Here is a 21,734-nt window from a genome sequence, read left to right as displayed (position 1 = left end):
CCCCCCACCCCCGGGACACCCCCCGGGTCTCCCCCCGACCCCCCTCCCGACACCTGGCGAGGCGGGGGGGGACGCCGCTGCCAGCAGCCGAAATAGCTCAGTTGGGAGAGCGTTAGACTGAAGATCTAAAGGTCCCTGGTTCGATCCCGGGTTTCGGCAGAAGGTTTTTTTTTGGGGGGGAATAATTTTGTGTTTTGTCTTCCCGCGTTCATGCAGCGAGAGGAAAGCTCGAGGTTAACTAACCCGAGGATTAACTAACCCTTAGCACAGCTTTTTCCCCAAAGCCACCCCAGCTCGCAGGAGAGCCCTGCCCCAAGCAGCCTCCAAGTCTCCCCTGCTGCAACTGCAGAGGTTCAAGGGTTTGGTGAATGCATCACACTCCAAAGCTTCCTCCTCGTGAAGATCCCAGAGCAGCTGGAATTATCACAGCACCTGATAAGAGGCTGCAGTTCAGGTGAAGGAAAGCCAGAGCAGTTGCAGATATCACAGCTGCAGGTCAGGTGAAGGAAACCACATCCGCTAAACGAAAACCCTTAACAAGCACCCTGTCCTTGACAGGGATTACATGCGAATGCTTTAAATAAAGCACAATACCAGAGAAGAGCAAGTTTGCTTTCTTCTATGTGCTACTTAACAACATGAAGCTGATAACTGTAGGACCAGGTTTCGGGAGATCTGCTATACAAAACCAATCTTCACCTACCGTGTGTTTTTGGGGAAAGTCTGTGTGCACTTACCACCCCAGCTTAAAAACAGTTTGAAATAAATGAACACATTCAAGGAAGAGTGATACGAAACTATTGAGGATTCACTTCTTTATTCCACCACTGTTAATTAAGACCACATAATACTGTACATTGCAAGAGTGAATTTGGTCTCAATCTATGAATATTTAAAGTAGTGTAAGCAATGCCAAGATGTTAAAAGTGTTCTTAAAGATGTAAACATTTTAAAGTGCTTAAACTCTATGTACACTCCTAGCTGTCCTTCAGAAGGCAGTTTGATTTGACACAGATGAGTTCTCATTTTAAACATCCAGCTAAGATTGAGATGGATGTTATGAAAAGGGAAGATTTAGGTAAAGGCAAGGGGGGGGGCAGAAGTTTATTTCTGTGCAGCGGTTTGGACAAGGATCTTAACAGTACTTTGGGAATGTTATAAAGAAGAAAGAACCTGAGGACAGTTTGATTTCTTTGAACTCCCACCAACAGTGTCTGCAGGATGTACATGTGCAGCAGCATTTGTTTTTCTGGGGAAGAAGCTCATGCAGCCCGAAGCAGCTGTACGGGACAAGACACCTCCACTGGCAGCTATCACTCACCTCCGGCGTTAATTCCATAAATACTTTAGGCTATCAGAAGCACAGAGGATGCATCATCCCCTGTCACAAGTTCTAGTGAAAACTGAAATAAAGCCCATCTCAATATTTATTACACGATTTCGGTACTTGTGAATGTCACTTTGCTATGCAACCACAGGAATTGCAACTGCATATTGAGCCTCAGAGTACCATGTAATTAAAAGTAATTGAAATATATTCAGGTAATTACTACGGCCAGAATATATATATATATCACTATCCAATTTCACGTTTAAATTCCCCCCGTTAGTTCCAAACCATTTTTTTTTTTTAACTGGACAAATATATCACCCTTTGAGGGTTATACACGAGAATAACGATCACTGAGCTTCCATCACTAAATCGTTACCAATCACGCTACAGGTCTGTCAGAATTCCAGCCCAAGCTGAGGGAGGTAACAACGCCTGATTAAACTTGATATTTAAATCAGATAAAAACAGTTAAAAGTGTTCCTGAAAAATCACTGACAGTCAAACGTTTTTAAAACAGCATTCAAAATAGATACACTTCAAAAAAATGGAAAAGCAAAGGCTTTTTCTTTTCAAACACTGGATTCCTTGTCCACGGAATGGTGTAGTCGTTCTATTAACAGGAACAAAGCCATTGTGAATTGGATTGCATGAGTAGGTACCAATTTTATTTCCCACACCTTTAAGACAAAGAAAAAAAAACTGTCCAAAACACTTTTGGGAAGGAAACCTGTGCACATTCGGGTAGCAGCACAGTCATCAGGCAATACAAGGCTACATAAATTAGCAGTACATACTCTTCCGAGGACAATAGCCCTTCCTTTGTCAGATATTTGGTCGGTAATTCACACAAGACTTAAAGAGCTGCATCGAGCGGCTCTGCCAAACACGTGCTGTGTTCCTTTAATCCCACGTCAAGCGCACGCGCACCGGCTGGATGAGGACAGACTGGCAGCACACCTGCAGGATCACTGCACTTTACATCACCTCGTGCAGGCAGCTCAGCACGGCAGGACAAAGGGAAGCAGCGCACAGCTCCAGTACACGGAGGTGGCAGCGAGGACTGAAGATACAACCATATCTGACAGTAATGCAGCATTGTAACGACCACATTTTAAAGATATCTACACAGATCTTTAAAAGCAAGAATGATATTTGTATTATTTGTATTAACAAATAATCACTTCTCCAATATATACAGTGCCAGTGCAACACGTGGAAGTTTGTACCACCCTTTTTATAGGCTGTCTGCAGATTCCAGCTCAGTCTTCAACTTTTTTCTTTCCAGAATTTTTTCATCAAATTTCTCTCTCTCCCTGAAAAGAAATACATTAAAGTTCTGATGCAAAAATAATCACAGTGTATTAAACTTTTTGTAGCTTTTAGTTATAGTAACTCTCTAAGAATGTTTCCCATGTTTAATCACTTCATTATTTTAACAAGAAAGCTTGCCTCACAGAAGGGAGGCTATTGGACTCTCCTTCTATTACTCACATTTTGCCATATAAACTAGTAAGGAAAACTCAGGAAATGCTAAGAATAAGAATATACCTTTTGCTCACAGATGGTCCTTTTATGTATTTCTCTTCTGCTTTTTTGTAGTCTATGTCATCCACAGCAGAAATCGCATAAATGATGGCCTATAAAAAAGTATTTAGTTCAGTTATGCTGGCAAAACAAAAGCTAAATTACAGGATTACAACCACTGATCTGAAGTTGTCTCAGTAGATGAGCACATGTTTGGAACAAGATTCCCTAATCACTTTGGAAACTTGGGTGGAACTGCTCATTGTGTACCCAAACCTGTAAATAATACAAACTTGTCCTTAGCACACCCAGGAGATTATTTCTGTAGCCAGAATGAGATATTCTTAACAGCAATTTTGTTTCTACAGAAGTGATATTCTTACTAATATCTTTCCCAGGAAAGTTCCCAACTAAAAGAGTAAGTATCTAAAACTATAACTAAAACAAAATAATCCCTCCTGCCAGCAATGCCACCACCAGGAAAAGCCCAGCTAACATGTCAAAAGGAAAAAAAAAAAAGTCTAGAGTTAGAGAAATAAGTCAAAATATACCCAAAGGCAATCATTTGCCTTTAAAAACATCGTAACTTGTAAAGCTTCCACATTCTGCACCAGTGGCTTAAAGTTAGCATTTGGAATTAGCCTGGTCCGTATCTCAGCCACAACCCAGCAGATACCAACAGGACACGTGCAGTGAATAATACTGGGCCTTACTCATTAATTTTCTCCAGCATACAAGCACATTTGTCAATAGTCAGTAAACTCAAATCACGTAACTCCTGTTATTTATTTAAGCATCTACTTTACTCGGTGTTCAGTGTTTACTTACTTCAGGCAAAAGGACATCTGAAATAAATTTTATTCCATCTCCAATTTTTTGTCGGAGATTTTCAGTGTCTATCTCATGATACACTTCCTTCAGGTAGTTTACTACCAGGTCCAGTTGTTCTTCATCCTCTAAGTAAGTTTCAATGCAGGTCACATACTGGCTTGAATTCAGGAATTCCTTCAGCCACCGCGACGGTTTTCTGCTTTTCAAAATAGCCAAGAGGTGCTCTTCTGCCCCCTTAGTCTTCACTATAAACTCCACTATCTTTTTATTTTCTTTATCTCTGGCGGCCCTTGTTCTGTCAGGAAGAAGTTTCTTAGAAGGCTTCTGAGGTGAAGTTTCTAATAAAGACTCCTCGAGATTTTCTTCGGCTACGTTTGGAAAGGTCATTTGGACTAAACCTTGATAACACTGCTTTCTAACTGGATAGCCTGAAAAAAGAAAGAGCCACAATCATTCACTCTCCTTTCTATAAAAGAAGGGGCTTTCTTGTACACATACCTACATATCCAAAATAAGCTTTTGTGTTTTTTTTTGGTAGTTTTCTTTTCCTTTCTTCCCCACCAAGGAGGGGAAAAAGAAACACCAACAAAAAAAGGAATTGAACCTGACATGAGCTCTGAAATGAACTAGCTACGATCTGAAATAACTAACTCAATGGTTTTTAGCAATCAATATTTAGCTTTTGTTGTAGGACTGAAAATCTTACAGCATATTGGCACGTAATCATTTTATCAAACCCTACCAGGTTTGATGCTTAACAACCCACATTAGTAAACGTTAGAGCTCAGCTTCTCTTCTAAGAGGAATACAGAAGAATCTCATCATGAATTCACTTACTGATATCATCAGCAAAATATTCCAAGAAGGATCCCGTAAAAGAATGACAACCTAAAAAGCCCAAAACAGGGTTATTAATCAGTTAAGCCTATAAAACCAAACTGTCAGCCTTAGCATTATCATTTTTTCAGTGATCTACATCAGAACGGATGACATCATCAACTCACGTCCTTACCTACTCTAATTCGATAGTCAGAGATCAATTGAATACACCACTCAATTTCCTGGCGATATTCTTCTTTGGCTTGGTTCTGTAAAACAACGGCCATTTCCAGTTCAGAAGCTTTTAGGTCTAGGGCCAGTAAGTAAAAATGGCTAACAGTAACAGATCAAGAAGTGCGTGTAGTTTCCTGCATTCTCTTGAATTTAATTTCCGTAATTACTGTTATGCACCATGAGAGTGGCTTTGTTGTAGGTAGAAAACCCACAAATGAACATACAGTTAGAGTCCTAAGCAATGGCCACCTTCCACATCTTCTTAGCAGCATCTTTGGCCTCATCAAGGAGGAGAAATGCACCAGGAGGATCCCATTCCCATATTCTTCTCCATTTTGTGCAGTACAAATTGCATTTAGCTATTCTGTTTAGGAGATGAGCATCTCTCAGAGAACAGTGAGCAAGCAGACCGGTCAGCTGCAACACTCCTCTGGCAGGGTCCGCTACACATTGCATAAAAACACTTTTTCCAACATTTGTACACACTTGTAATGGCACGTTATTGGTAACACTTACAATGAGGTCCTGCTTTTCTCCACAATCAAAGTGCTTCAGGCTCTTAAGAGATACTGAGAAGCTTGATGAGAAAAAGAAAGACAGGGAAGAGAAGCAATTAGGCTCTGCAGCTGCTTAACCCAGAGTTCAGCACCTGATCAGAATCCATAGTTACCCTTTTTTCTTGTCATTCACATTCCCTTCTATGAACAGCACGTTTGCCTTTCTGTGTTTCCGCTTCACTTTTCTTACCTGTTAGAAGGATGAAGTTTCATGAGCACCCCAGATCTCTAACAGCCTTACGAAGCATGAACATTTTCATCAGTGCTACTGAACTCACCCCACACTTAAAGCAACTTACATAAATGAAGTGGCAAGAATAGCAAAGTAACCAAATGGAGCATTTTTGTTAGTGTGCAAGGACCCATCCCTTTTTCACTTTTTTTTGACAGTAGGGTGCAACCACACTAACTGATGATACAGGATATAAAAGCTAAGCAGGAAACCTCTGCTCCAGTATAAAGACTTGAACTGGCCACATTTCATTTTTTCGATGTGCTTTTATCATACGTAAGTTTACTTCTGTTACTATCCTTGGTTTTGCTTCAGTTTCACATTTAGAAAACAAAAAACAAGGATATTAGAACTTCGGAACACCTCTAGAGAAGATCTCTAATATTTCCAGCACCACACAAGTCAAGAAGGGCAAGAGAAAATCGAGTTTGGTAAGTTGTTCCTCATCAGACCCTGGCAATAATCACTCTCAGGTAAGGCAGCGAGCTGTTCTAACTTACCACTGCTGGCCAGTAAGGATACCTTTGCCATTTGCACCAGACCAAAATCCCTTCCTCGATCAATTGAGGCTCTACAATGAGAGAGTACAGTTTATTTTCTTGAAAAGAAACACGGACAAGGCAGTTAACTCACCCCACCTTGTTAGCCTCCTTTCACGCAGTAGAGATTCCACGAGTTCTGCTTCAGTGTTTTTACAGATTTTGACCAAAGTGACAACCCCTCACCTGCACGCCCTCGACACCTCATCCCAGCCCAAACACAGCACAGGCAGCTCTAAATATAAGGACTTTGAAGTTTCAGACCCAGTTTCACAATGTGTTGCGATTTATTCTGTTCCTGAAAGCCTTTCTGGGACACCCAAGAAAGGCATTTTAACCCAAGCCTCAACAAATTTGGTTTTGTTTTCTGAAAGCATTAGGTTTCATTAACAGGAGTTGCCAAAACTTGGTCAGCAAGGCAGAACTGCACACGCTCTAAAAAGGCACACCAATCTTGAGCGATTCAGTTTCAAGTAGACAAACTCATGCCTCACCTTGATGAGAGAGAATACTAGGGAGTTCTTCGTCCTCCTCATCTTCATCTACCAGAACTGAGAGGTGAGAGAGATTCTCTATGAAAGATCTCTCTAAAGACTGGTCAGAAGACTCCAGTCCTGCCAACGGCAACCAACAGCAGCATTCAGAAACATGGCACAGTACTTAGCTACTTCGGTAGCGATCACTTTCAGACCAGGTGAAATACACAAACGTAGAAAACCACAGTGTTCACATTGCCCTCTAAGTTCAGGAGACTGCCTAACAGAACCCAAGGTTCCGCCCTCCCCAACACTACGACATCCTCAAAAAGATGAGAGACAGCGCTCGAGAATCAAAAGGAATGAAGTTTTCCCTGCCCTAAGCAACATACCCACCTTCATCTTCGATGAAGTCAGACAGCTGAAACTCCTTTACTTCACTCGTAAGTGCACGTGGAGTATCCTTGCTTTCCTCCTCTTCAGGCTGGGAGAGGAAGCCATCAGAAAGCTTTCTGTGGTGAGAAGGCCTGGCTGAAGGCTCACGGCCATTTCTGCATTTCCTTTCTCTGCACGAGGACACGGGTGCACTGGTCTCTTGTTCTCCTTTTAGTTGTTTCGAACTCGTTTTTTCTCCCCCACCCACTTGCTTTACTAGATTTTTGCTCTCATTTCTGACGTTCTTCTCCAAGTCGGAGGCACTTTTACAAGATAAATCCAGTAACATTTTAAGTTGACGCCTAGTGTTTGTCCTGCTCCTGACAGTTGCCGCTGTGTAAGACTTGCAGGGCACAGACAGAGAAGTGTCCTCAGCGAGAGGCTGTCCTTGAACTCTGGGGAGGTTACCTGGAAGTTGCACAGGTGATCCTGCACCTGGTCTTCTTCGTCCTTGCTTACTTTTTTCCTCCTTCGGCTTAAGGACAAGTTTATTTTCTGTTTGGGACTTCGTTGGCAAACTGGACTTGGCTTTTTTCTGCCTTGGCAGTGATTGTGATTCTGGCATTGTGCAATTTTGGCCATTTGAGTTTGATGTGTTATACAAGTCCCCAGCACTACATTTTGAAGGTTTTGTTCCATTTTCATTTGCCTTAGCCCTCTTCTCCAAAACAAAAGAGCATTTCTGGTTTTGTTTTCCTGCATCAGTCTTTAGGTTGGGGTTACTTTTTGTTTTCTTCTTGGGAGTCTCAGGCTTCAACTTTTCTTTAAGGCGAAAGCGTGACCGACAGCTACGTAAGGGGGTAGATGAGAGAGATCCCCTATTATTTGCCTGAGATAACCGAGTACTCACTCCCTCTTTTAACTCTGGCACTTGTCCGGCTGATGCATTTTCACTCAAAAAATCCAGTGCAGTTCTAAGAGCACAGCGATATTTCAGTTCATCCACAACTTCAGTAGAATCTGTCTTCTCACCTGTTGAAGAATATCCAACACAATAACCTTTCTTCGTATACATTAAAAATGTATTTACAATTTAAGACTTATGTCATCCATGATTTTTGAGGCAAAGCCTAAAACACACACAGAGTGCAAGCTACCGATAGCTTTAAAAAAAAATGATGCAAATACACACAAGTTTTTTCACCATTTCTTCCAATGTGCAACACAAGGGAAGAGTCAAATTAGCCTTGGTAATATTTGGTCCGTTTTCAAGCTTTTTGGATTGTATGGAGAGAGGGGAAAAGAAATGCTAAAATAAAAAAAACACCTCAGGAAATACAAGTACGTAAGGACCAGCTGGAAGCTGTGCATGTATTCAATATTCAGACAACACATGAGGCAGAAAGTGTTTGGAGACATGCTCACCTAACTTAGAGGCAATATCTTCGATATGTTCTTTGTTCAGTTGAACTGTATCTGCAGAGTTCACACTAACCCTGAAAATGCAACAAAGTTGATTGAAACTGTCACGACCTGAACCGTTACTAACAGCATGGCAACACCCTCATCTGGCAATACACTTGTACTGTTTCCCCCCACAGCCCTACAATGTTTTAGCAGAAATTAAAATCATAAATCTAAAGAACCCTTGAGCTAACAGCGTGTTGTTTATAGATGCCCCGTGAGACAAGTCTATGGCCAGCTATCTAAGCAGCTGTGGGTTAGTCACCTAACCGTTCCGCGCGTCTTCAGGTAATGGGATTACTTTTTTTCTTACAAAGTCTAAGAGTGTAAACGTAAAACAGTAACAGAAGATACTTTTCTTTTAAGCCAAGTATTTCAACTTCCAAAGAAGTCTCCTCTGCATTACTGATGGATGATTTCCCAGCGTCTCCGCTTCTGCACAAAACCTACGTTAAAAGAGAAAGATGCACATTAAAAATTCTCAACCACGTCTGCAGGACAGGTCGGGCTTCAAGATATTTTTAAGTACAAACAGCACAGAATGGACTGACTTGGCACGGCACCGGGCTGCAGCATCAGCTTCTCTACAGCTTAATGCTTTTACTTTTTTTAAGAACATTCATACGTGTTTACCTGGCGCAACTGCTTCCAGACCACTACCTGCAACTATCACTCGGGCAGTTCACTGAAGCTATTAACGCTAACTGGGTAGCTTTATCAGCACAATTGGCACCTTTGTCTCGGTTTACACACAAAGCAGCAACAATTCGCAGCTGCTCAGACGCGCACATCTTCTGTTACCGTCCCACCCGTTTCTAAACTCAATCCACAAAACCTTTCCTTATCTGCCCACCCGCTTTACCTTCGCTGGCCACAGACGCTTCCTCCACTTGCAGAGCACGTACTCCGGGTCTGCCATGACCACATTTCACGTGGGAGAGGAAAACCCCAGTGTGCTGAAGGAAAAGAAAAGGATTTCCTCAACGCTTTTAAAGAAACGCCGCACTTCATTATAACACATTTAGGCGTCGCTTTAACTTCGGGGTCACAGGTCTCGTACCAACTTACAGACGACCCTCACGAGCCGGGGTGAGGCGCCGACACCGGGCAGGCCCCGGCCGAGCCCCTCCCGGCTCCGGCTCCCACCGACAGGCCCGGGACAGGCCCTGGGGCCCCCGCGCTGTGGGGACGGGGCGGGAAGGGAGGGAGCGGCCCCCGCCCTGTCCCGCGGGAGGGGCCGGGAGGGGCCGGGACGCGTCCCGCCCCCCAGCACAGCCCCACGGCGGCCCCGGTCCGGGACCCCCCCCCCACCAGCAGCCGCCTCCGCCGCCGCCACCGCCCCCTTACCAGGCCGCCCGTGTCGCGCCGCTCTGCGCATGCGCCGCGGCCGCCCTGGGAACGCTCCGACCAACCCGCAGCGGCCCCGCCCCTCAGCGCTCCGCCTTCCAGCCGCCAAAACACGGCTCCGGCCTCCGCTCCTCAGCCAATCACAGCGCCTTATTCGCAGCTTGCCCCGGGGGGGGGGAGAGAGCGCGTTACCATGGCAACGGGAGGAGGCCTAGGCCTCAGGTCTAGGCCTCGGCCCCGGCCCTAGGCCCAGGCCTCAGGGGAGGCCCCGGGGCCCCGGTGGGGGGGCTGGGGCCGGGACACCGACCCTGAGGGGGGCGCTGGGGGCCTCGCCTCCAAGCTTGCCCCGAGCATGGCGGTGGCAGAGCACGGCTTGGGCCCTGGCCCCTCGCCAAGGGACAGAATGGCGAGGGGTCACACCAAGGCAAGGGCAGGCAGCGCTCCTCCCTCAGCCCGGCCGTGGCACCTGGCTCCAACCAGCTCCGACACCCAGGCTTCAGTGCCCGAGTGCCCCACAGAGCTGCGGCTTCAAGGCGTTAGCCTTACTGCCTTGTCAGCTTCGAGCTGCCCTCAGCCCCCCAGGGCTCCTGAGGTGCCCCCCGTCCTCCCCCGGTTGTTAGCAGAGCCCACGTAGTGTGCTGGCAGCGTGCCCTGCGGTGCAGCAGCAGCCCGAGCTGCAGTACGTGGGCAATGCGGCAGAGGCTCCGCAGCCGAGCATAGCACTGCCGCTCGGAGGAGCTCTCTAATTCGGCATAACGAGGGGGTTGTAATTTCCATGGGTAAAATTGCTGCACGCATCTGGCTGGCCGTGTACAACGGAAACCCTGCTCAAAAGGTCTTCCTATTTATGCTAGGAGACGAAAGGCAAAACCCACTAAAGATCTTTCAGTCTGCAGTGCTTAGACAATAGAAAATACTGAAAGCCCGGATAGATCCACAGATATATAGAGCATTTAGTTATACAGCCGGAAGAGATTGTCATATGAAAATGGGTTCAGAACTCAGGACAAAAAGAAAAAGGCTTTTATCAGGCCCTTACTTAGCCCTGTCGATTTTCAGCCCTCTGACTCTAACAGTAAAAACAGAGTCCGTGTTCCGATGTTTGATATTTTATTAGCTCTGTCTATGCTTCTTTATAAATACCTGCAATATTGGAAATGTAACCACTATACTGAAGAAGTTATTAAAACACATTCTGAAAACAGCATACAGACCAAAATGGCATGTCCTATTACATTTGTTCCCAGGAGTATACATTTTTCCTACCTTTAAGTACTGATATTTGTGGAATAATAGTTTGTTGACATAACATGAGAGACAAACTCCTTTTTTTTTGCTTACAATTTTCCATGGGGTGTCTCCTATCACAGAAGACACGTTGTCACCTGTTGTTATCTAACTGATATCTTATTTCTTATTGATTCTGCAAGATCAGGAGTAGTCTGAAGGCAGTGCAATGTCGCTTAGCATTTTCCAGCATTGGTCCCTGCTTCACAGGCTGTGGGCGTGCTGAGCACTCGGGCCTGGTCCTGCGAGATGTTTAAATAGGTATTTCATGTCCGAGCATATAAAACGATCTTTTAATACCTGGTTTAGGAAATGGCATACTTGGAGTTCTGGCTCCATTACTGTGAATGGAGTTTGCAGGAGGGAGTCACCCTAAACATACCTGCAGGAGGAAGACCAGAGCTCAGCACGCTGTAAGATGCAGCCTCTACATTAAAAATAGAGGGAGGAAGAAAGAAAACAACCGCTCCTCCCACAAAACGCAGAGCAACAGGAATAATTTTCCCCTTGCTTACGCCATTTTCCCACACCATTAGCTTTTGCTTTCTCCAAAGCGATGCTGTGCTATCTACCTGCTTCCCAGTTTAAGGTATGAATGACAGTAAAAGGAGCACATTTCTGGTCTTCACCTAATATTTTTCCAATTAAATAAAAATTCTTGAACATCCAATCTCTCCTCTGGATTCAGCTTTACAAGCACCCTAAACACAAATGAGCGTCAGAAGGTATGGATCAGCCCTTACATGTTGTCTTTATGATTTCTACTTGTGCTGTAACTAGGTATGAAAGTCACCGTGTCACCTTTGCCTTCCCACCTCTCTGCTTCCAGGTCTCGATCTGCTGACCACCCCTCTCGGGACTGAGCTGGGCATCTCCGATTGCAGCTTTTAGCTTAAGCTGCATTTTGTTCTCAGTCCCTTCTTTATCAGCTAATGAATGGTACGTCCCCATCCTGGAAACATGAACCTCGTGTATGAATTCATTCTCTCCCAGGTGATATATATATATATATATTTTTGCCTGGAACATGCTGTTACACGTACATGACCAAAAATGACCACAACTGACACCGCTTGCAGTGCCTTGGGTCAGCAAGCCCCACGCTGGATTACAGCAGCAGAGCCTGGCACCAACCGATGGCTTTCTGTAGTCTAGCACGCGTGATATGGCTTTTCCTTTCTTGTTACTTGCTCTGTATTAAAATCCACAAATGGTTATTGTCCTGTGGCTTGGCAAATGATTGCCTAAAAATTTTCTTTTCAAGAAGTTTGTCAACCGATTTCATTAGTTTTAAAAACAAACAACCAAACGTGTATAAACTCATCGTCATCAATCAAGAAACAACAGCACCGTTACGTGTTACAAAGTCCTACAATGCTCTGTAGAAATAGTTGCATTGTTCTTCATTAAAACTCGTGTAAATCGCAGCCTGGAATGCAAATGGAGCCAGCATTCCTGGTCAGTGATAGTCTTACTACTCTCACGTAGCCACACCGAGACTGAACATCAGAACGAATGAAACCGGAGGGGAACAAAAGCACAAATTAAACTGAGGTCATCTACCGTCTAGGGATAATGAAGGAACAACTGGCACACACTTTCTCTGGACAGGTTCCAACAACTGGGTTCAAAGGCATCGACAACCCTGGTGGAATACAGCAGCAAACCCACGGCTGGGTCTTGTAGCAGCGATCGTAGGTGGAATGTAGATTGTCAGAAATCAGCTAAATTCACCTTCTCTCCTAAGTAATGCACCCTTAAGGGCTATTTACAGAAATGTAGAAAACTGTGTTGTTAAGATAACTGACTGCCTTTGCAGGGAAGGTGAAATAAATCCTTTTTCTGCTGTTTGCTCCTCAATTTAAAGCCACTTGGGCACTTTTTAAAGCCACAGCGGCCAAAACTGTAAGTTGTTGGAAGACCGAGTCACCAGCCTTGTTTTCGCAGGTCCGTACAGACACTCAACACTCACAGCGACCGGCTACAACTGCACTGGCAACAGGACACGACAGAAGGATGCTTCACACCACAGACCACGCGCACCCACAGCACACCTACAGCACGCCGCGCCTCGCTCGGGGTGCTCCCGTCCCGCTGCGGCTTCCTCCGCCCCTGCCTCTGCCCGTGGCCGCCTCCGAGAGTCCCTGGGGTATTGCTCGAGGATGTGAGCCGGCCGCGGCGCCCAGCAGCGTTAGCTCCTGCAGCTGGCGCCGTTCACGGGGACCTGGGGCACGGCAGGAAAAGCCTCGAGGTCCTCGGCCGCGGCGGTGGCTTCGGGGACGGCGCTCCCCGGCCCCTGGGGCAGGTGGGGGCCTCGTGGCCCCCCCCGGCTGCGCCCGCTCCTGGAGCAGTCGTGGTGCCCGTGGTTGCCCAAGCGGCTGGAAGCCACCACGGCTTTCATGGCAGCCTGTTGGCAAGGGCAGAGGTCATTAGGGAGGGATTGGCGTGCCGTTTGCTCCCCAGAGCCAGCCAGCCACCCCGAGCTGTGGCGTACCGAGCATTTATTTACCACGGGATTCCCAAACCCCAGTGGCAGCAGCCCACCCTCGGTGGCCACCAGGTTTGGAGGAGAGCAGGAGACATCCTGGGGCTTAACGGGGCTTTTTTGTGTTACCTTCAGTTTCCTCCTGGCGTTAAATTCCTGCAGTTTCTTCTGCGTGCTATCCATGTGAGCAAATTTAGCGGCCTTCCCAGTGACCCAGGGGTGCTCCAGAGCTTGGTACACAGTCAGTCTCTTCTGGGGGTCCAAGACGATCAATTTTCTAACCTGCAGCCAATTTCAGGCACACAAAAAAGCGTCATTTGTCAGTGCCCCTGCACCTGCCACCCCGTGTAATGTTTCTAAAGCTGCCTTGAGCTTTCTCGCCTTCTTGATGGGATTTGGCACTGAGAGGCTCTGGCTCCAAAGGCTTCTCATTTGCCATGAGCACGGACACGTGGGGGTAGGAGTTTTTCTGAATCACATCCAGAGACAGAAAGCCTTTAAGACGCTGCTGTTCTGTTTGGCAAACTCGTGGCTTTGTTATTTTTACAAACAAAGCTCTGCTCTGAAGGCTTGGCAGCCCTGAGCCCTGCTGCACAGTGCCGAGCGCCAGCGCCGGATCACTCACCAGGTCCTTGGCGTTGAGGGAAACCTCGTCCCACCACGGGGACACGAACTCGTAGTCGCAGGTGAGGATGCGGCTGTACATGTACTGGTCCCCCCGTGGGTCGAAGAAGGGCTCAAACCCGCAGAGCCTGGGAGCAGGAGGCCGAAGAACGCCGCTGGCCCCAGCCCGTGCCGGCCACCCGCGCACGGATGGAGGGCGGCGGGGCGAGGGGCGGCGGGCGCTTGCCCACCCACAGCACTACTCACAGGATGTAGGTGATGACGCCCACGGACCACATATCCACTTCTGGGCCGTACGGGCAGCCGTGGAGGATTTCAGGGGCTGAAAGCAGAGTTTGGGGTCAAAACCAGGCACGGCCGCTGGCCCTCCCTGCAGCGAGCTCTGTGCAGCCTCAGGCGGGGTGCAGCCTCCTCGGATTCCCCCCCGTCTCCAGCGTATGAAGCTCCTGAAACCCTGCTGAGGACAACTGCTGTCCGGGAATTAAATTGGAGGCTAATTAAATATCTGATTTGCTGACAGTGCAGCAGGACCGTGCACAAGACCAGCCAAAAATGCAGAGCAGAGCCACGCAGCTCACAGCAGGGCCGGTGACCCATGGCCAGCAGGACTCTGCTGTCACCTGGCTCTGTCCTCACAATCCCCAATTTTGGGCTCTTTGCAAGGCAGAGAGCGAGCGCGACTGCAGGGCAGGAGCCCCCAGCGGCTTCCCTGTCCTTTGCCACCACATCCCCGCTGCTCACCGCAGTACCCTGGCGTCCCGCAGACGGTTTTCATGGTGTCCTGTTCATCCACGATCTTGGAGAGCCCAAAGTCACCTGGGGGGGGGGGACACAGGGAGGGGAGAGGCACTGCCAGGAACCCCTTTGGTGCCTGCAAACGGCTCCCAGGGCCCCCGGACCATGCTGGGGGTGCCAGCAGGCTGCCAACGCCTTGGGCCCGGCAAACCCACCAATTTTCAGGGGAGCGTTGGGGGAAAGGTCTGCGTAGAGCAGGTTCTCCGGCTTCAGGTCGCGGTGGACGACTCCGTTTTCATGCAAATACTACGGAGAGAGAAAGCAGGGATGCAGAAAGGGGAGGGGGCAGGTGGATTTCGGGGAGGTGGCCGGGGTTCGTAGGACCCGGTGCAGGGGCGCAGCCCCACACCACACCCAGAGCTGTCTTCGGGACCCCCCCTTTGTCCTGACGAAACGTCCACCAGGCTCTTCAGCGGGGCAGACGAAGGACATTTTCCGTGCCAAGTTTCCATTTCTAAACCCTCCGTTGCCATGGAAACCCCATTTCCAGCCGCCCCCTGCCGTGGCGCAGCGGTGACCTTCCTGCGACGCCTCGGCCACAGCCTCCCCTCCTCTGACCTGGGGTGGGGGGGGTTCGGCTGGGAGGGACACGGGGACGTTACCGACACGGGGACGTTACCGACACAGCCTCCAGGATCTGCTTGACCACGTGCGCCGCATCCCGCTCGCTGTAGAATCCCCTCTCCACGATCCTGTGGGCACACAGAGGGGGTCACCGTGCGCCCTCGCCCCCCCCCAGCCCGCGGGGACGTGCTTCAGCCCCGCTCCCTCCTCATCCTCCGCGGGGGCCGAGGTTCGCGGGTGCCCTACCTGTCGAAGAGCTCTCCTCCCGTCACCAGCTCCAGCACCAGCGCGATCTCGGAGGGCGTCTCGAAGATCTCCTTCAGCTTGATCTGCAAGGCACCACCGCGGGTCTCAGTGGCGGCCGCCCCACTCGGGGGGGCCCCAAAAACCCCGTTTGCTCTCAGGCTGGGTGGAATCCTTCCGGAGCCCCCGGCGGCAGAGATTCGCTGTGTGCAGAGCGGACGGTGGGGCCGGAACGGGTTTATTGGTGCTGGAGCAGGTCCGCAGCCAGCACATTTCCCTCCTTGCCTTTTTATTTGTTTGAACTCCATTTTTTCTTTTTTTTTTCTTTTTTTTTTTTGGTTAAACTGTTTGGAAGAGCCTCGCTCACTTAACCAAGCATTAAAGACGAGGCTGGGAACGAGGAGAGGCTGGCATGTCTTGCGTTTATCCTCTTTATGTCTTCAGGCTCATTAACTGGAAGAGGAGCTCGCCGGAGCCCACGAGAGCTCTTTGATTTTGCAGCCGTGCCAGCACCATGCCGGCGCCTCCGGGGCCCCGGGGCCAAATCCAGCCCTGGGAGCAGCGCCGGGGCCTGGCCCCACGCGGGCACAGGGGGAAGAGGCCCTGGGATGGTTCTGGGGCTGCAGAAGCATGAAAGAAACTGCCTTTTTCTTACGATTTTAGTTGCAGATACCCCGCAAAGTCTGCCCGAGTGCTTTGTGCCAGTGCAGCGAATCTGGAATTAACAGGTCTCTCATAAAAATACGTCAAAAAATGCAATTTTATTTTATTTTTTAATGGAAAACAGAGAATTTCATGCTTCTTAAGACTTTTGTGACACTGTGAATTTCATGGGGCTTTAATCATTACCTTCACAGGCTGGGTGACGAGCCGTGATACCCTGCAGGGTGAGAGACACTATGTGGCAGCTTATTGCATTATAATAATACACAGAAGCACTATAATTTTCCTATTAACTTCAAAAGTTTACAATCCTATTATCATCTGCTGTTGAGGTTGGTGCTGAACGATAGCACGCGGGCAGAAGGCATCGCTGTAAATAAGGACGTGCTGCACCTCGCCCTGGAACCCGCGGGCGAGCAGAACCCCACCAAAACCCAGCCAGGGAGGAATTTGCCCCCCCCTCAGACCAATTTTGGGGATGTTTTTGGCTTCCCTTGGCCCTCGCTCTCACAGCAGGGTTGGGACGGACAGCAGGCAGGGCTCCCCACTGGCTTTTCTCCATCGGATGGGGAGAAGCGAGGAGATCTCGCTCCGAGGAGCCGGGGGGACGTTACCGAGGGGCACCAGACCCTCTCGGCTCGGTGCCATCTCCTGCCCCCCCAGCCACAAAAATCAACCCAAGGGGGCTCCATCCTGCGAGAACTGCACCACTGCAGCAGCAGCACAGCGAGGAGAGGCTGCCAGGCGGATTGCCACGTTATTTTTTAACGCTGCTCATCTCCAGGAGGCTTCTGCAATTTGACAGTGGAACTAAGCCGCTGGGAACAAGGAGGGAGCCGGCACGGGCGGTGCAGAGCCTGGGAGCCCCTGCGAAGATGGGGGGGGGTGTGGGGGGGTACACAGCACCCCCGGCCCTGCCGACACCTTGGGGAATTTGCTCTGCTGCTGGGCGTTGCGAATTGCAGCGGGCCAGCCGCCGTTATCCCCCCGGCCGGAGACGCGCGGCCGGCCGTGCAGGGGCGCAGAGCCCGGAGCCGCGGCCCCGTCCTCGCCTTTTATCTCCCCTTGCAGGATTCATTACAGGCGGGCGATTCGTTTTGGTATTCATTTGATCTCCTCGATGGAAATTGCTTACCAAATGGAAATCTCGGGCCGGGCGGGGAGGGGGGTGGCGGGGGGCGGGGGGGCTGCCCTTCGATGGCAGAGCGGGGAAGCTCAAAGGCGCCGCCAGGGCCAAGGTGAGCCCCGCGTGCGCCCACGGCTCCAAAACGCAAAGGGAAAGGAGGAGATTGGCACTGAGCGGGGTGCCCCGTGGGGCACGGAGGGGACCTGGGCATGGGGTTGTGGGCTGGTGGGCTCATCCGGCAGCGCGGCAGGACAAAGACATCGCCGCCCTCCCCTCGGCACCCGGGGCTGGGACCCTCGCGGGCAGGGAGCTGCACCACGGCGCCGTACTCACGATGTTGGGGTGCGAGAGGCGCAGCAGGACCCCGATCTCCGTCCTCACGATCTTTTTGTCGATCTGGAAAGCAGAGCCCATGCAGGCACGTCGCCTCCACTGCCGGGGCTGCCACGCAGCTCCCCCCGGGGCCATTCCCACCGCAGCAGCAGCAGAACGCACCCAAAACGCTCCAAAAAATGGAGCCTGCCACGCTCCCAGCCCAAACCCCGGGCCCCAGCAGCCGACGTCCCCGTTCCCATCCCCATCCTCCCGGTGCCCATCCCCATCCCGGTGCCCCACATGCTTTTGGAGCAGGTCAGAGCCCCATCACCCCCGGGTCCCCGCAGGCACTCACCGTCTTCTTCAGTATTTTGGCGGCGTACGGGGCGCCCGTGCCCTTCTCCTCGCAGCTGTACACCACGGAGGTGGCTCCCCTGGCAGGGCAGAGGGCACGTGAGGCAGCCTGGAGGCAGCAGGGACCAGGGGGGTCCCACTTGTCCCCCAGCCATGTCACAAAATCCCCTCCTTTGCCAGCGCCGTGAGCTGATCTCGCTCCCCCCCCCCCCCCCCCGCATCAATTCCAGCTTTCCCGGTAAAGCCGTTTTAATTAAAACTGAATCCTAAAGGCGGTTTAAAGCCTTAAGCGGCTTTCGGGGCAGGAAGGAGCTTCCCTTTCCCTGCTCGCAGCCACAAGGACGACCTCAGCGGGGACCCAGCGGTGCTGGCTGCCCCCCCCCCCCCCCCGCCGCATCCCCACGGTGCCTGCACGGCCACAAAACCTCCCCGCCAAGCGAAACCGCTCCGAGTTACAAAGGAGAAATCGTTCCCATCGCAGTCCCCAGCTGTGCCACTCAGCTGCCCGTAATTTTTAGACCTGGTTAATAATGTTTTCTAACCACTGGACAGTGAAATCAACCCATTTCTTCAGGCCATTACGGGGCTAGTTTGCAATTTCATCTTTGACGCCTGGCTCCTCGGAGCAGATTAATTCTCACCCCCCCGAGTAATCGACCACATTTTATTGCTCTTTGGCTTTGCTGCCTTCTGGGACCAAGTTCACGTTCTGGCTGGAGGCACACGCCAGCCCTGCCTGCCCACAGCGAGCACCAAGCCGGCAAAGGTCAAAACCCCAAAGCCACATTTTTTTGCACCAAAACGTCCCCCAGGAACGCGACGACCCCGCAGCCTGGCCGCGAGCGACCCTTTGCTGTAACGCCATGTGCTGCTGCCGCTGGGCTCCCCGGGGGCTCTGAGGAAAGCCAGCGATTTGCTTGGAAAACGAGAGAGGATTTTGCAGCTCCTGGGGCCGAGCTCGGGAATCAACGGCGGCGCTGGGTAGCGGGGAGCGCAGGGGGCTCAGCCCGCGGCACCCCCGGAGGAAGGCAAAGCGGGCAGCCCCAGCCCTGGGCGCTCCCGAGGTGCTTTTCTTCCTTTGGCACAACATTTCCCGCGATGTTTTGGGGAAACAAAACGCTTGGGAAACACCCAACAGCTCCAGCTCGGAGCGGGGGGGTGGCATCACGTCCGTCCCCCTCCCACTTCTCCGGCTCTGCAAGGCGGGCGGGGGGCTTCGGGCTGAACCCGAGGCACCCCCACCGCTGCTGTGACCGCAATGCGAGCCCCCCTTCCCATGGGGGGGGGAGCAGCAAGCGCCCCCCAGCCCCCCCCAGCCCTCGGGTGCCTGCACAGCACAGCAGCCCCTCGCCCAAGGACGTGTTCGCTATCCCAGCCCCAGCCCGCCCGGCCGCTGCTGCTCCAGGCCTGGAGTAAACACCCGCAATCAGCCTTGGCTGCGGCAGCAGATAATTGTATTTGCTTTGCAGATGAACTGGAAAATGTCGAAACAATGGGATTTGCCAGGAGCCTGCACCCGCTGCTGGCGTGCGTAGAGCTGGATGCTGAATGTGCCCGGGTGGGCCGACGGAGGGGCCGGGGGCTCGGGGCAGCCCCTGTCCCCCCCCGCCCTACATCGGGCTGTGCAGGCTGAGCACTGCTGAGCCCTGCTGTTAATGAGAAGCCTGCTACACCTGCTTTAATCAAAACTGCTCCTTTTCAGCCTCAAAGGCTCCTCCGCCGGCAGAAACCCCGGGGGGCTCTCGGGTGGGTGCTGGCTGCCCCCCGGTTGCCTCCCGTCCTGCTGGGGGCTCACCCACCCTGCCCTGCCGGACCCCCTTGAAGCAGGGGGGAGCAGAGGAGCTCGGGCTCTGCCTGCCGAGCAGCAGCTCCCCGGCTCGGCAGCCGCGTGGGCTGGTCCTCAGCGCCGTGACGAGGCAGCCCCTTGCTCCGGAAGATAAATGTGGGTGGTTCAAGGGGCAGGAGTCGGTGGGGAGAGAACGGGGCCGGCGTCCGTGGCCACGTCCGGGGGTCCCCGGCCCCTTCCCGGAGCAGGATGGGTACCTCGCTCCCCTCTCCGCAGCTACCGCAGCACTCCTGAGCTGCTCAGCACCGCTCTCCTCCGCCGCCCCCACGGCGTGGGGCAGTGGATGGGAGCAGGATGTGGCCCAGACCCACGCAATGCCCTGCTCCTGCAGCCGGCTCGTGCTTTGCGTCCCAGCCTGGCCTGATCCTGACCTGCTGCGAGTTTTGCCTCCGCCCCTGCAGCGGAGAAAACCCCTCCGGAGCCGGGTCTGGGCATCACCAGGCTGCATCGTGGCCACCGGGCACCCCGAGCAGGAGGGCAGGATGGGACCACCTCTCCTGGACAGCACCGGGAGATGGCACACAGCACCCCCGGGACCTGGGAAACCAGCCCCGGCACCAAGCCTGAGCGCCGCCTGCCCGATGATCTCCGTCAGGGCCTCTAAGGGATAAACCAAAGGAACCTCCAGCAAAACGCCCACGTTCACCGGGGTGGCTTTGCGTGGAGCCTCCGTGGGGCTTTGTGGCCCGGGTGGGACAAATCCAGACCCGAGCACTGTCCATGCAATAACCCATAAGGTTATTCCTTATGGGTTTATTTTCCATTTGTCTTAGACGCGTCCCTTCCCTGGGGCTCAGGATATTTGGTTTTCTCAGGAGGGACCCTCCACGGTCCCGGGCTCATCGGAGCCCCGAACCCCAAGGTCAGAGGGGAGGCCGCGGACAAACTCTGCACCCAGGGGACGAGACGCACAGCACACGGGGACCCCAGGCCCCATCCTGCAAGCCCTCAGCCAGCGCTCCCCAAATCACCGCTGCAGCATCACCACGGACACTGAGCCCCTGCTCACGTGCGAGAACAGGGTCCCCCTCCATCCACACCCCCTCCACCCATCTGTACACCCCCCCTCCATCCCCACAGCCCCCCTGCATGCACCCACGCCTCCCTGCCCTCCAGCAGGATGCTCTCCCACGCAGGGATGGTTCCTGCCCCCCCCACAGCCCCCCCGGTACCGTCCCAGCTCGGGGCCCACGACGTAGAAATCCTCCAGCGCGGTCTCGCGGTGGGAGCCGTCGATCCAGTACTCGCTGCCCGTCTTGGAGGAGGGCATGGTGGGGCCGGGGGGGGCGATCTCCCACCAGCTGCTTGGCAGAGGAGACCCGAGCATCGCCGCAGCCCCCCCGCTGCACACCCCACGCGTGCAGATGGCCCGGCGGCGAGCGCTCCTTGGGATTATCGAGCGCGATGGAGTCGTAGGCACAAATCCCCTTCCCACCAGGCACGTATGCCGCCTTTTCCGGGATTATACCCCCCCCATGGGCCCCCCTCTTCCTAGCTTCTCACACCAGGCCCTTGCACCCCCCTTTTACCACCCCATCCCCATTTTTCGGGGGCTGTCTCTGCCTTTTGGAGCCGGATCCTGCACCCGCAGGCCAGGCTGTCCCTGCATACAGGCACCCCCATCTACACCCCGGATCCTGCAGCCCCCCCAAAACACCAACACTCCCCTCCCCCCCCCCCCCCCCCCCCCCCCCCCCCCCC

General features: G+C 52.0%; 2 protein-coding genes and 1 non-coding gene across 3 annotated transcripts in view; 1 reads left to right on the top strand and 2 right to left on the bottom strand.

Moving 5' to 3' along the window:
• Window positions 1–86: 86 nt before the first annotated feature.
• TRNAF-GAA lies at window positions 87–159 on the top strand. Its single transcript has one exon. It is a non-coding gene; the product is annotated as a tRNA-Phe (tRNA).
• Window positions 160–798: 639 nt separating this feature from the next.
• PWWP3A (PWWP domain containing 3A, DNA repair factor) lies at window positions 799–9,354 on the bottom strand. Its single transcript, XM_035348394.1, has 13 exons — window positions 9,247–9,354; window positions 8,739–8,830; window positions 8,346–8,416; window positions 6,942–7,952; window positions 6,564–6,683; window positions 6,031–6,101; window positions 5,412–5,488; window positions 5,258–5,318; window positions 4,701–4,776; window positions 4,526–4,576; window positions 3,686–4,116; window positions 2,882–2,970; window positions 799–2,646 (listed from the first exon to the last, which is right to left on the bottom strand). The coding sequence occupies exons 1-13, from the start codon at window positions 9,301–9,303 to the stop codon at window positions 2,568–2,570; spliced, it is 2,286 nt and encodes a 761-aa protein (XP_035204285.1). The 5' UTR covers window positions 9,304–9,354; the 3' UTR covers window positions 799–2,567.
• A 1,474-nt stretch (window positions 9,355–10,828) lies between these two features.
• LOC118179232 (calcium/calmodulin-dependent protein kinase type IV-like) overlaps window positions 10,829–21,734 on the bottom strand; it is an 11,225-nt gene continuing 319 nt past the window's right edge. Inside the window, exons 2-12 of the mRNA XM_035348396.1 lie at window positions 21,206–21,366; window positions 18,189–18,267; window positions 17,852–17,914; window positions 15,733–15,815; window positions 15,542–15,614; window positions 15,078–15,168; window positions 14,869–14,943; window positions 14,374–14,449; window positions 14,129–14,255; window positions 13,633–13,785; window positions 10,829–13,425 (exon numbers count right to left, since the gene is read on the bottom strand). Coding sequence (XP_035204287.1) covers window positions 13,210–13,425; window positions 13,633–13,785; window positions 14,129–14,255; window positions 14,374–14,449; window positions 14,869–14,943; window positions 15,078–15,168; window positions 15,542–15,614; window positions 15,733–15,815; window positions 17,852–17,914; window positions 18,189–18,267; window positions 21,206–21,366 — 1,197 coding nt within the window. The 3' untranslated portion in view covers window positions 10,829–13,209. The remainder of the gene's footprint in view (window positions 13,426–13,632; window positions 13,786–14,128; window positions 14,256–14,373; window positions 14,450–14,868; window positions 14,944–15,077; window positions 15,169–15,541; window positions 15,615–15,732; window positions 15,816–17,851; window positions 17,915–18,188; window positions 18,268–21,205; window positions 21,367–21,734) is intronic.

The sequence above is a fragment of the Oxyura jamaicensis genome, chromosome 28, assembly GCF_011077185.1.
Source record: "Oxyura jamaicensis isolate SHBP4307 breed ruddy duck chromosome 28, BPBGC_Ojam_1.0, whole genome shotgun sequence".
Lineage (NCBI taxonomy): Eukaryota > Metazoa > Chordata > Aves > Anseriformes > Anatidae > Oxyura > Oxyura jamaicensis.
This window is presented reverse-complemented; position numbering and strand designations above follow the sequence as displayed.

Coding starts and splice junctions, on each gene's coding strand:
- PWWP3A (XM_035348394.1), bottom strand. CDS start 9,303: ATGGCAGACCCGGAGTACGTGCTCTGCAAGTGGAGGAAGCGTCTGTGG. Junction 8,417..8,738: donor ATACTTGGCTTAAAAGAAAA/GTATCTTCTGTT, acceptor TTGCATTTTCAG/GGTTAGTGTGAACTCTGCAG. Junction 6,102..6,563: donor TAGTATTCTCTCTCATCAAG/GTGAGGCATGAG, acceptor CTCTCATTGTAG/AGCCTCAATTGATCGAGGAA.